The following is a 13808-nucleotide window of genomic DNA, read 5'->3' on the forward strand; positions in this document are numbered from 1 at the left end:
GTTTTCCTGCACAGAGTTATCCTGTGGTGCTCTGCAATCAATTACTGTTATACCACCATCATTAATAATTTTCTTAATGAAAATGATTCTGTTGATCTCCGTTGTATTTTAATTATCAGAGTTAAGCATAATTACACTGCAGCTCTGAGCTGGCATGTAGACTCCTTTAGGGCGCAATTTTGTTTTAACACACTGATAATGTAATTTTACATTGTGTCAGTTGTTTAGTTATTATCCAGTCGTACAATTCCGCTGTATTCCTGATAACAGATAATAACCTTAGCACCTCCTATATCCTGAAGTCATTTAAAAAGCAATATTGGAATTTCACAACTAGCTAACTTAATCGCCTTATGATTTTATAATTCCCACAGCTAAATATTTGTACAGACACCCTGTTTGAACAATGCCCCGAAACATATGGTATCCATACAGCGCACAGAAATGGCTCAAAGAACATCTAGGGAAAAAATGTCTCTGGCATGAGCATGGCTTTCAGTCCCTGCAACTGTATTTTTTGCATCATTTATATTCTACTCAGTCATCATTCATTTTGAAAAATCCCAGCAGCTTTGCAGTTCAGACCCAAGCACCCTCCCAGGCTGTGGAGGGGACTCCTGCCCCTGGTCTTGCAGTTTTACCAGGTCTGGTGGACAACTGCATTAGGCACCACTGCTTCCCGAGTACATCACACTGTGATGAACTTACATTTCGTGGATTAATACTGCCTACCAATGTATCTTGCCTGAATTACTGACACTCTGTACGTGTGGTTTGGTTGTTTGGTTTTGTTGCTGTTTTCCCCCAAACAAGCTAGATAAGCTACAATTTCTAAACCTTGTCTGTAAAATTTCAGTTCCTGTTTTCTAGGACATCTTTTAAATTACTGAACAGGCTATTTTTGAAGCAGGGGAGGAGTTTGACACAAATAGTCAAACAAAAAGAGCACATCTTTTAAAGGTAATTACAGCTGCAAAAGTTTCCTTTCAGAAACAAACCCAAGCAACAGAATGGGATAAAGGCATGAGTAGCATCTTGTATCAGAGCTCGTACAAAGGGATACTTCTCAACTGGTTTTCCTCAGAGCTTGTACAAAGAGATACTAATGAACTGGTTTTCCTTTTTCTGATTTGCCCTAGTATTGGGGAAATATAATGAAATAGAGGCAGAAATAAGTGATCCTAGACTAAACAGGACTAATTTCAAATACCAATTGGTTATTTCATATCTGCTCACTTTGAATGTACTCTGATCTATGGTTTTAAACAACCAGTTTCTTAATCTAAATAGAGACGACGAATTGGGATCCCACTGTAATAACTTAGCAATACGATCATCTATATGTTCATCATGTATATACACATGCACACACATGTTTTGCCTTTCCTAGAGGAAATATTTCATGCAGAGAATTAGGGAGTTAGCTGGCCGGCTCAGATTCACTCTCAACAAGAACTGCAGGCTGGACTCCTCTCCCTGTGATGCTCTGTGTGCAATACATGGGTGACGGCAGTCTCCAGTGAACTGCAAGTCAGGCTGACATTCCTATGCTCTCCTGAAAGGTCTGGGGAACATTCTGCTCTAAAAGGTATAACTGATAGAAGCTAAAAGGCAGTATGGCATGTGCTTGAGTCAGCAACTGATTGACCATGTGCCGCTAGCCAATTCTCACACTCATTTTCCTCTTAGAAATGTGCCAATTCACTCCACTCATCTCATCTTGGGTATAGTGAGAGAAACAGCTCCCAGGTGACCAAATCTACTACATGAACAACTCTGCACAGTTGCTGAGCTAATTGCTTTCAGAAATAACAATGGATTGCTAAGCAAACTAACAGAATTGTACACATGCAACTACAACATAACATCAAATTACAAATACATGCCAGCTGACACCGTTTCATTAGAAGTAATGGCACTATAGGAGACAGAAAGCTAACACAAATCAAGGCAATGTAATCTGGAATGATGAGATACAAATTGAAGGAAGAAACATTATTCTATGTATTTATTTTACCATCTTCTATTTGACATTGTTTTGATCCAAGTCAATTAATCTTGCTAGTACAAAAATCCCAGCAGAGCTCAAGGCAAGTGTAGGTGCTTAAGGAATGACAGAGCAGTCAATTCAGAGCACAAAGAGATGAACAGAAAGCAGTGACAGTAAAGCATATCTGCAACTTATCTCCCATGTTAGTTTAGTGAAGTAGCAGGTTTCTAACACGCCTTAATAAATTAGGGCTCAAATTTATCCTCAACTTTAGTCATAATATGCATCTGCAACAGAGGCAGCAGAATTCACCTTGAGCACTGCAGGACTGTCTTGCAACACCTTGTAAAGCAGAAACTACAATCACAGCATCATCAGGGTAACAAAAGCCAGCACGCCTGAATGAAAAGATTAATGTTTTCGGCTACTCATATTGCACTGAACTGAAGCAAGTTTTTAATATTTGAAGAAAAAAAGAATAATCTTATTTCAACAGATTCAATCAGACAGATAGCACTGAAACTGTCTAATGAATTAGTTAGTGTTTGTAAAGTACTTTGAAGATGAAGAGTCTTAGTGGTATATATGTGCTAAGTATTATTATAATTACAGAAAGAATGTAATACTTGATAAGACATCACCCTATGGGAATTTGCAAAAGCTATCTTTCGGAGTGAAAGTAATTTCCCAATACATTAAAAAGTTGTTTCAGAAAAGTTTGCCTGTGAGTATTCAACACTATGAATAGCAAACTGCAGCTCTGGATTCACAAGCAAAGCCTCGCGACGTTAATCAGAGCACTTTGCTGCTTCTTCCACTTGGGCAGCAACCAGCAAGCTGTGAAGGAAGGGCAGCTTAACCCTTTTGAGATCTAAGCCCAGTTCTGTAGTGCTGCAGGTGTTTCAGGCTGCAGCACGGAATGTGTTGGCATTCTGCAATTGTAATAGAAAGAATTTGCAAGACCCTGGTGTGCAACTCATTTTTAACATGCAAATTCCCTGTTTTCAGCGTTTCAGCTTTCAAAGGCTTGTGGCAGTTTAAAAGCAATCCTCTTATAAGTGTATAAATTGCAATGATTACAGGAACAAGTTGTAATTGTTTCTAGTAAGTTTTTAGGAGTCTTTGATGTTACGATTAGTGTTTTGTATGTTAATATATTGATATGGGTGCTTATTTGCCTGGATGCTTGTATGCTGAAATGGTCACTAGGTTGCCTCAGCAAACAAATCTTTGATCTCAGTAGGTCTGTTTGGTTAGAAATAAAACCTAAAAGCAATTAAACAAGAGCAGTGCGTGTTCTGAAGTATTCACAAAGTGCTGAGATTGGTGACTGAAATACAAAGGAAGAGAAGTCATAGTTCTGCAACCTGATCTTTAGGGGGAACACCAACAACAGCTACAGTAAATCAGCTACTCTTATTCCACGTATTCAAGTTTTGTGCTGCTTGCTGGTGGTTTTTTAACGTACTGCAAAGCTTTTGCAATGAGAGACCAAAGAGCACAGTGCATAGGCCATGGTGCTATGTACTGAACCCAAGGCTCTCTGGGGGTGTTCAAGGTGCAAGACAAAAGCCTTTGCATCTTTGACCACAGTGGCTGTTAGAAGTGGCAGATGTCTGGGGGGGCTCATAGGAGCTTGTGCTGACAACTCACATAAGACAGAAATGACATGTATTGCCACTAGTTAATACATTCCAGTGAAGCATCATCAACTTGTGCCACTACATAGAGAATGGAATGCGAGAGGTGACAATCCTGAAATCCAGTGCCAGTTATCTTCTGTTACCACACTGAACGTGGAATCTTACCAAAGTCTGATCATGTCTGAATTCTTCTTATGAAACCAGATCTCAGTGAGCAGTCTACAATGTCATGTAACATGACAAAATGCTACCCAGTATGTCCAACAGTGTCAGAAAGAATTCACCTATTCAAAGTGTGCAGATTTTACTGATGGTTCCCAAGAGGCACCAATGTTCAGAGAAAACCAGATTATATGTGTTATGGCAGCTGACATCCTCTGTGACTATAAAGCATTCAGCACACTACAGACTACAAGAGGGGCCTTTATATTGTCAAAAGGGGATAAAAAAGGCAAGCAAAATCAGAGCATGGTAGGAAAATGGGAATGAAAATTGTTTTACTTTAAGGAGAGACAAAATAGGTCATATTCCTATTATGCAACAGGTAAATTTTTATCTTGGTACCTTACACAGGAAAGCAGAGAGAAAAAAAAATCAGCTTGTGTTTACCTTTGCTGTACACAATGCAGTTGTTTTTGTTGTCTTCTACTCCTTGCCAAGTCACATCCAGCAACCACTTGGGGCCACCAGTCAGTACCATAGGAACTGAAGCCTTTGTCTTCTGTAGGAAGGATGATAACAAACAGATGCTATTTGCTTGCCTTGATTAAGAACTTGAATAATAATAGTAATAATCATTTTATTTGCAAACAACAAAATCTCCAAACCCATAAGCCAAGGTCTTATTCCCTTGCCTCAGGATTTTTCTTAAGAAGACACAAGCAGCGAGCTTTAGTTCTTTCATTGATTGAATGGTGAAACTATTATCAAGGATTTTTCCAAGTGATATTGGATCAGATCTCCAAGATTAAGCAGATCTCTGGTGGCTGAGAATTATAAAGGGAATGCAGATGACTTTCACAGCAAAGAGCCAAGTGTTTAGAAGTGAACTTTAGACACATTGTACTTCATTATCAACGGGATCTCACCGTTTCCTGAAACAGACAGGAAAGAATTTAGAGAATCGGTATCCATTTCAAAGATCTGTCCTGGGCAACGTTTGTATTATCATAGGAAATTGTTCTGAATGGATAAAGGAATGTTTCCTTTTTTTTGCTAAGTGTTGAAGTGCGATTTTTACTATGCCTGAAATCATAATAATAATGCTAACGAGTCTCTGCACTTTGTCTCAAAGCAGACTATAAAGGAAGTTGTATTAATAAGCTCAAAGGCACGAAAGTAAAGCATGGCATGCCTTGCATCTGAAAGGCACACAGGCAAGGAGATGCACGTTTCACAAAGCCATCTCCCCTGTATATTTCAGATTCTATCTTTAGAGAACTTGGTATTTGAGGAGATAAGGTAGAGGCTTCACATTCATTAACACTTAACTCCTTTTGCTAACCAAATGGCAAAAAGCCCCGTAGGTAATCCTGAGTTTGGCAGTATGTGGCACTCGGATGCCACACAGTTCTTTTCCATATCAAACATGAAACCACAGTGAGTGAGGAGTACGAAGCACAACAGTCACCAATTTACTTCAAAATTCCTTTTCTGAGATACACTTCTCTCCAAGACATTCCTAACCCTTTCTAACAGCAGTTGATTAATTATTTTTATATCCCACCAACAGTTCTCTAGCTGGCTCCAGCTATGTTCTGTTGTGATATTCTGTATGATTAAGAGAGTTACAAAAATTTAAGATAAGGAAAATCATCTATCTACTTGCACATTCCAGATGTGTTGGCCACATTCATTATCTATGACTGGTCCAGAAATGAAGCATATTAATTGTTACCACAGAACACACGACACTCCCAAAATATACACAAACATAGTTAGTGAAAAAATCAGTTAAATCTTTTTACTTATATAAGATTAAATTAACCATCTTAAACAAGGTATAGTAAATATAATTTATGATGTATCAATGTTTTAATAATAGAATAAGAAATACTGTCTTTTGGTTTTGTCCATCTGTTTATTCTCTAACACTCTTTTATCAAACATGTCTTGCTTTGTATTTTACACTTTCATACAGATGTTTATGCATAAGTCACACTTCTGTATGCTCTCCATGACATTATTCAGCTTCCAGAAGTGTTGGGAGAAACAGCTATAAATGAAGAATGAGATTAGTGAAAATGAATGAAACAGAGCTAGCAACAATATACCTACCTTGAGTAAAGATACTGCAACCAGAGACACGCAACGTCTCAGTTGCTACCACTGATTTTCCCGATGGGAAGTGTGCAGGAAGTGTGTTTGCTTACATGAATTATTAACAGAGTCAATCCAACTGCATGTGTTTGAAACCTGAATTTAAATTCTGATTTCTAACTGGCCAGTAAACAAGACATTTTAGTTTGGGGTTTTTTTATTGATTTGGTGAAGTTCATATCTAAATTCTCAAGAAGGCTGACATTACCTATTGTGAAATCGGTGCACTGTGTTTACATATGGACTGCACAGAAAATAATGATGAACCAGAAAGGATCAGGAAGAGAGGAGATGAAAGGTAATCAAAGTATCATCTCTATCTTCTATTGTAGAGGAGTCTGGACTTTAGTGTCATTTACACCAAAACAGTACTGAGGCTGCTATGGAAACAAGGAGAGAGGCTGAGAATCATAGGCACATTAAATTCAGTAGGAATGTTAGTAACCATGACTGCATAGCTATCGTGAAGAGGAAGACCAGGACATGTTGCCACCACATTCTGCATCGCTTAAACTGTCAGTTCAGTCAAGCCTTTAACATGATTTTTGTGCTTGCACACACTCTTAGTCTCTGGGAATCCCAAGGACAATCAAAAGACAGTGCACTATCCGGGTACTGGACTCTGCCAAGTACCCTATAAGCTGAGTAAGACATTCGATTTTCTTTTTATTATTTCTTTTTTTACAGTTGGAGGCCAAGTTAAAAACCCAAACAAACCAAACTTCTACCTTTGAAGTGCAGAAGGGACCTCTTATTTAATTTTCACCAGATCCAATTCCTATTTCTGGTTTTCCTTTTCCCAGACATCTGACTTTTCATTGTGTCTATCTCCCATCTGTAAGGGTATTATTTGCATTAAGGTAGTATCAAAAAGCCTCAAATAATATCAGGATCTTCTTGTGCTGGGAAACAGTTTACTATCTATATAGATGGGAAAAATAATATGTCCTGGGAAAGGATTATACTTAACCACATACTGCTGAGGAAAAAATGAGATGCAGAGATATTGTTTGACTTTCTCATGGAGATTAATTTCTCCTTTTCTGACAGGCTTAGCCCCAGGGCACCACCCTTGTATTCTCTAGACAACGGGAGGACCCCAGGCTGGCATCTCATCTCTTCTGAGGTGAAGCTGCAGCAGAAGCAGGTAAACTGAACACCAGCAGTCAGGAAGTGAATCTGCTCTGCCATCCCCCTTTTACAGGGCTTTTTTTTTTCTTGGAACTTAAAGAACTACATGGAGATCACTAACTTAGCTTCCAGGTTGGCTTGGCAGCCAAACTTGTAATGGGTTCAGCAGCTGTGAGTAGTCTCTAGGCACTAGAGATAGGCTGAAGGAGGAACAGGGTGTTTGATCTCACAGCTATCCTAGCCCAGAAGAGCCGGTGGACACCTCAAAAGAATTTCCCACTCTCACACAGCTCTGCTCCCAAGCTGCACAGATATGTAAATAAACTTTTTTATTATTATTATTTAATATAAAAGCCAAACTTCACAAGGCCCTGGCTGCTTGTAAAGCTTGGCAGCTCGACTAAGGGAAACGGGCAAAGGCTTCTCTTTGAAGTACCTCAGAGGCACACTGTGAGAGCTGTAGAACGAGTCAGGACCACCGCAGCAGTGGTTGGGGTCTGGCATCCTGCGAGGTTCACACATTCATAGGAGGCGTTCACCACCGACAAAGGCTTGCTCTTGTGGTGCCTTATTAGATAGCAGGAATGGAAGCAGGCCTGCTGATTCAGGAAAGGCCATTTCCTTAAAATGGTTAAAATGAAAAGACCCTGGCCCAAGATAACAAGGAGCCATGGTTAAATCAGTCATGCCTTTATCACCTCAAGATTAGACTACTGCAATGCACCATACCTGAGGCTACATTTTAAATCCATTTGAAAGCTGAAGCTGGTGCAGAATGCGGCACCCTGCTCGTAAAGCAGGATATCGTGCTTTGAGAGCACCACACCACTGCTTTTTCATCTTCACTAAGTGGCCCTGAGATTTAAGGCACTGGTTACAACCTGGGAAGCCTGGGACCTGTGTGTTTGAGAGACCTACTTGAGACCAGCCAGGTCCTATGCCCCAACTGCACGACCACAGCTGAGACCCACCAAGGAAGAAAGAAAAAGGGCTTCCTTGGCTTGACACAGAAGAAACTCTTGGCAGGGCAACATGTTCTTCATGACAACTCTATACCTCTAGGACATCATCCCACAAAGTAAAAGTATGTTCATGCTCTCAGTCTCAGAGAGTAGTAAGAAAAACATCCTGTAATTCCTAACAAGTATTTGTCATACTGTAAGATTTAGTTGGTCATTCCCAAAAAGGTGGTGGTAGGGGTCAGCTACTTCATGCTACAGGTTCTTACAGTCCTATTAGGAATATTTCTTGGTTAAGAAAGGTACTTGACACAGGAGCAACAATATCACAGCTACTTAAAAATAAGACTTCAAAAACCAGACAGAATATTATTCCTCCTTCCAAAACAACTGCTACAGATTATTTGAAAGCCTACAAACCAGCCTGCACTGTGCGAGTACCACAGCCCATGAGATGGGGCCATACAGGAGTGACCTCACATTTTCTAAACAAGGACACCTTACACAACCACAATATTGCTCACTGCTCTACACCAGCTCAGTGCATATTCTACACTGCAGTCTCTTTTTACCTGAAAATGCAATTTCTGCTAATGTCTTCATGCTGTAACTAGACAAATTTGACAAGGACAAACAGGGTCAAAACTGTGATCTCTCAGGGAACAATTAGAATCAGCTAATGAGGATAAAAGAGGTCAAGCAAGCATCCACTTCTCACCAACCTTTGAAGCAAGTGGACAAACAAGGGAGGTAACCCCCAATAAATGTTTATATTCAGTCAAGAGGTTAATGGAGATAAAAATAGTCATCACAGCAGGCCGAAAATAGCTCTGCACTCTTGCTAAAAGGAATCAGTGCTGACAAGGAATGTTAGAGGGGCTCTTCCCTGCAAAGACTTCTACCATATGATGTGTGTGGCCTGGCAGAAACTTGAGGAAACCCCCACGCTGAAGAGAAATACAGCATGAGCAAGTTGTTTGAAATCCATGAAATTCTGCTGTCAGGGGCCTGATCGGTGCTAGCTGTTTCCTAAGAAGCTGTGCCAGAGCAAGAAATGGTGCTGAGCTGGTGCTCAGTAAGTCACTGTGACACGACCATCCTGTCCCAGCAATGGTGCTCCAAAGTGTTCACGATTACTTTAGGGGATGTACTGTGCACTGCAAAATCACTACATTTTTATCCTTACCCTTTTTTTTTATCTTCAACTGGTACAGGGCTCTATAATGTCAAAATTACCTCCTTAAAGTGCTCTTGCCAAAACAGGAAAATTGCTGGAGACTTCAGATACTCAAGGGCTTTGCTTCTCATTTGGTGCCTGCAAAAACACATTCTTTCTAAATCTTCCAGGGAGCCTGAGCTCCCATGAAAGACACAGAAGATCACCACAATGTCTTCATGCCCCACTGTGCAGTGTTACTTTGTACAGTCAATTAAAACAAGACTGTACTTGGAGGAGAGCTGTCAATGTGCCTCAGGTACCTTCAGCTCTGAGTCTGGGCCAGTAAAACACCAGTTAATGCATAGACAGAGGTTTCTGTTTTGAAATTGAATTTAAATTCAATCTGATAGTCACAAGGTTGTCATAACTTCTGACACACTGAAACTGCTCACCCGTGGTGGTCGCTGTACTCAATACAGCAAAACTTTGTAAGCTCATCCCATCAGTTCAGTTGAGAAGGCTTCCTGAGAGGTTGTTCTGCACAGAGCAATGGCAGAGATTTGCACAGGTGTCAAACTATTCCTAATTAACCAATTTCTGCTTTAAGATGTTTTGGAGTAAGACTGGCAGCCCCACTTCATCATCTCACACTTACACTGATTGTCACCATGTGTTCATCATATAACCGATCACAAATTCATCAACCCCTAACACAAGTCCATCCAAGCAACCCAGTGGACAGACACAGACACCCAATTTCCTGATGATTTATGTTCTATCAGCTGGATTGTCTTTCCATTCCTGTAGCTTCTTTGAAACTCCAGTCTTTTTCTGAGGAGGATTCAACCTTGGGAGAATATTTATCTTGAGGATTTCTCTGGAAATCCTGCCGGGAAAGGTCCATGGCAGTCCTTCACAGCGCCACAGCTTTCTTGCTAGACATGTGGAGGCAACTCTTCTTCAACCCCATGAGACAGCAGAGATTGGGCAGTTTTTGGTGCTGTGGGTCCATGTTGATGGAACCAAGCAAAGACACACCAGTTTCCAGCCTGTGAACACCTACTCTGGAACCCTACAACTGCACCAGGATTCCAGTTCTCTCAGCTCTTGCTATGTCTGTCAGTGAGATCTTGAAACTTAAACTAAATGGAATTCCTAGTCCACATGGTTAAAAAAGGAAAAAAACCATAGTAGTTGCTGTTAATTTCACCTAAATGTGCAGCTAGCCTGGGGTAACTTGTTGTGGCTACTGCTTTATGACTATAGTATCCAGTGCTTCAGAGCAATGTTCAGTACCATACATCAGCTGCTGACCTTATGGCTAGATAAAGAGCTAGGTGCATAAACAGAGGTAGCTGGTGCTCTGGCATGATAACTGGCAGAGAGAAGACAGACAAAATACTGCTTGTGATGGGCCAGACAACCACTGAGGGAGACATGGAAGGGTCAGTGTTACTTGCCATAATCTTGGACAAGGTGGGATGGAAAAAGCCCTGAGGACTCTTCTGCCCTGGGCTCTGGATTCTCATTGTGTAGTGCCAGAGGTTAACCTGGCAGTGCTGCACCTGTGGACTGGCTGGCTGTGAAACAACTTGCACCACTCCTAGCTTACAATGCATTAAATTTGGCTTTTAATTTTGGAATTACTCCTATCTGAGGAGGAAGTCTCTTCATGGGTGGTTTGGGGGTTTTTTGGTGATAGTAGAAGAATAATAATTGGTAACATCTGAACAGGCTGAAACCAAACCTTTAAATACTTCATTCAAATACAAAATAAATAAATGCACACAGAGATGGAACCCCAGGAGACAGCTGGGATTCCCTGCAACTGGGAAACCCTGCTGTTCACCCCAAGAGTGACAAAGCTGAACATACATTTCACCATAGAGCCACAAACCTAAAGCAGACCGTTCAAACAAAAAACTACTGTTGATATTTTCCAATACTTGTCATGACTTCAACATAATTTCAAACCTTTTAGTAATAACAAATATGCCTCCTGCTGAATGTCTCTAAGGTATGCTAAACACTGAGGTCTTTTCAGGTTACCTAGAAAGAATGCAGGTTTTTTTACAATCTATAAATTAAACATAAGTCAAATCTCACTCTGTAACTTAGACACAAAATAATAGCTGTCAAAAGAAACTTGTTCTACTTAATCCAGGATACCACTGGAACCCATCTTCAAACTATTCTCCAGAACTAGGAGGTTTGAAAATAATCAATCCAGATCCTAGAGCACCTGATCACAGCCGAGGATCTCAGCAATTCCTTCCAGGTGTTTGCTACATGGTCCTTGAGGAGGTGACAACCAACTGATAGGAATAACAACAGAAAAACTGGAGATTGATCTCTGAGCACTCAGTGAGATCCTTCTGTCCACACCACCCTGTGTTGGTGGCCTTTCAGCCCCTGACCTTCCCTCCTTTAAAGTCTTTTCACCTGGCTTTACTCTGCAGCTGCTCCTGCCCTATGCTCTCTTCCAACCCTTCTTCCATTTGGCATAATCCTGACTTGCTATGTCTAAGTAACATCTCTCTTTCCCAAGGAGTATGGGATGGACAGCATCACATTTTGTCATCACTCTCTCAACTTGTCTTTCTCTCTTATTATATTTCTCCTATTACCCTCTGTCCTGTTCATTTCATTCTTTGGGAAAGCAGTTATATGATCGTTCTCATATATATATATACACACACACACATCATGTGTTTACACAATGGCAAGCACCAGAAAACTGTATTCTTAGTACTCTGATTAGCTTAGATGTGACTTGGATATCCTGAAACTTAACAGTGCCAAGGGAATCTTTTCTATTGTGGTGAGTTGATAGCTGAGGGTAGCACGCCCAGCATCACTGCATCCTAGTGCTCAGGTACCTGCCATGGGTGCTGAACCTTTCCACTTTACTGCAAAGTTGAGTACTTTGGATAACAGTCTTTCAGAGACGACATGCACCTGTGCTGATGAAATCACACTGTATAGAACTTATCTTTAGGCAGGATCCGATGCACTGCTGCTTGCACACTTACACACTGACTTCTCCGTGCATTTTCCCTCCCTGATGTAAATTATTGTCCACTCTAAGCATTATGTATCTCTTTCCACTTAACGAGCCCATGTTGATATTTGCCAGTATGTGTTTTATGAATGCACTAGCTTGTAACTCCTTTCACTTTTACATGTTGATTTTACAAGTTAAATAGCTGAACACTCTGCCCAGTATGGGCCAGCTGTGATTCCCCAAACATCAAGTTCAGAATGGTTGAGGGACTAAACTCTAGGATAAACCATCAACCCCTGCTAATCATCTGACATGTGCTCTCTTAATTTGCATTTGTGGCTGCAGTAGTTAACATGACGACAGGTATTTCAGATCAAAGAGACAATTACACGGGTTTTTGGAAGGCATTTCAATTGCACATGGGTTAATTCTGCCTGGTCCCAGTGCCCACCTGTTTACACTGAAGCTGTATCTGCAGCTTAGGTAAAGAGTGGCACTGAGTGAATTTGTGTTTTGCAGGAATTTTGGATGATTTTTTTCTCTATTGTAGTTTTTCTTGCCCTGGAATGAATGATGGAAACCACCATTTCTAGAAGTCCAGATGTCACATATTTGATATGTTTGTTTTTAGTCTAAGAAACCCAGGAAGATACAAGACACTAAAAGGACATGCATAAAGCCTTCTATGAACAGTGCATTACACAGAGCTATGATTAGTTAACAGCTACAGAATCAGCTTGTTGTATGCTATTATTGCTTTGCCCAGAAGTACAAGCACAGGTTGTGTATTTTATTTTGGAAAAGTCCCTATTTTTTGCCAGGAGTGAGTAAGAAAAGGTCATGCTTTAGCAGCAGCACCCCACCCCCAAAAAATAAACCAAAGAGTTTTCTGTATATGCTTGTCCAATAGTCTAAGTCAGTCAGTTCATCCTTATTAGGATTGTATTTCCAATGACTGTTGGGAGACAGGTACTGTGGTCAGTGCTGCATGTGCTACAGTGCAGTTCTCTGGATGCTGAAGCAACGCCTGAACTTCAGTGGTGCATGCACTGGGTGCACACCCAATATATATATTTCTATTCCTACCTACCTAACTTGAAATAGAATTGTGGAACAGAGGCGGGGGGGGGGGGGGGGGGGGGGGAGGGGAAGCTGTGATTTTTTTAACAAGTTTTTAGATTTTTGTGCATGTTTTAATAAGAAATGCTTGTGCTCACCAAGAGGAAAACGTGGGACTTTAGGTAACAGTATAAATCCCATATGTAATCCTCTGCCCAAGTTTTACATTTATTAAGACAATAGAATGTTTTAAGATGGAATTTTAACACGAATCACCAACCAGAAGTCTGCATGACTTTGATGAATTATTTTCAGTGCAGTTAAAACATCCCAGTTTATCTCATTTTAAGATTATCCTTGACATATTTAGAAATTCTAATGCAGATTTTATAGCCCACACCTATCCCTGATGGTGCTAATGGACTAGACATAATGAATCATTCTAATTTGGATGAAAGGACCACACAACATTGTGGCAGTCCTTTAGAGAATTAAGGCTCAATTCTGATCTTCCAGACTTATGAATGTGTTTTTGGGATTAGGC

At 40.5% G+C, this 13808-nt stretch overlaps 1 protein-coding gene across 2 annotated transcripts in view; it reads right to left on the reverse strand.

Moving 5' to 3' along the window:
- Positions 1-13808, reverse strand: part of ZFPM2 (zinc finger protein, FOG family member 2) — a 300779-nt gene that overhangs the window by 100463 nt on the left and 186508 nt on the right. For both annotated transcript variants that reach the window (XM_054167336.1, XM_054167335.1), the window contains one exon: positions 4243-4354. In XM_054167336.1, the coding sequence (XP_054023311.1) occupies positions 4243-4354 (112 nt within the window). The remainder of the gene's footprint in view (positions 1-4242; positions 4355-13808) is intronic.

This window comes from Dryobates pubescens, chromosome 14 (assembly GCF_014839835.1).
Source record: "Dryobates pubescens isolate bDryPub1 chromosome 14, bDryPub1.pri, whole genome shotgun sequence".
Classification (NCBI taxonomy): domain Eukaryota; kingdom Metazoa; phylum Chordata; class Aves; order Piciformes; family Picidae; genus Dryobates; species Dryobates pubescens.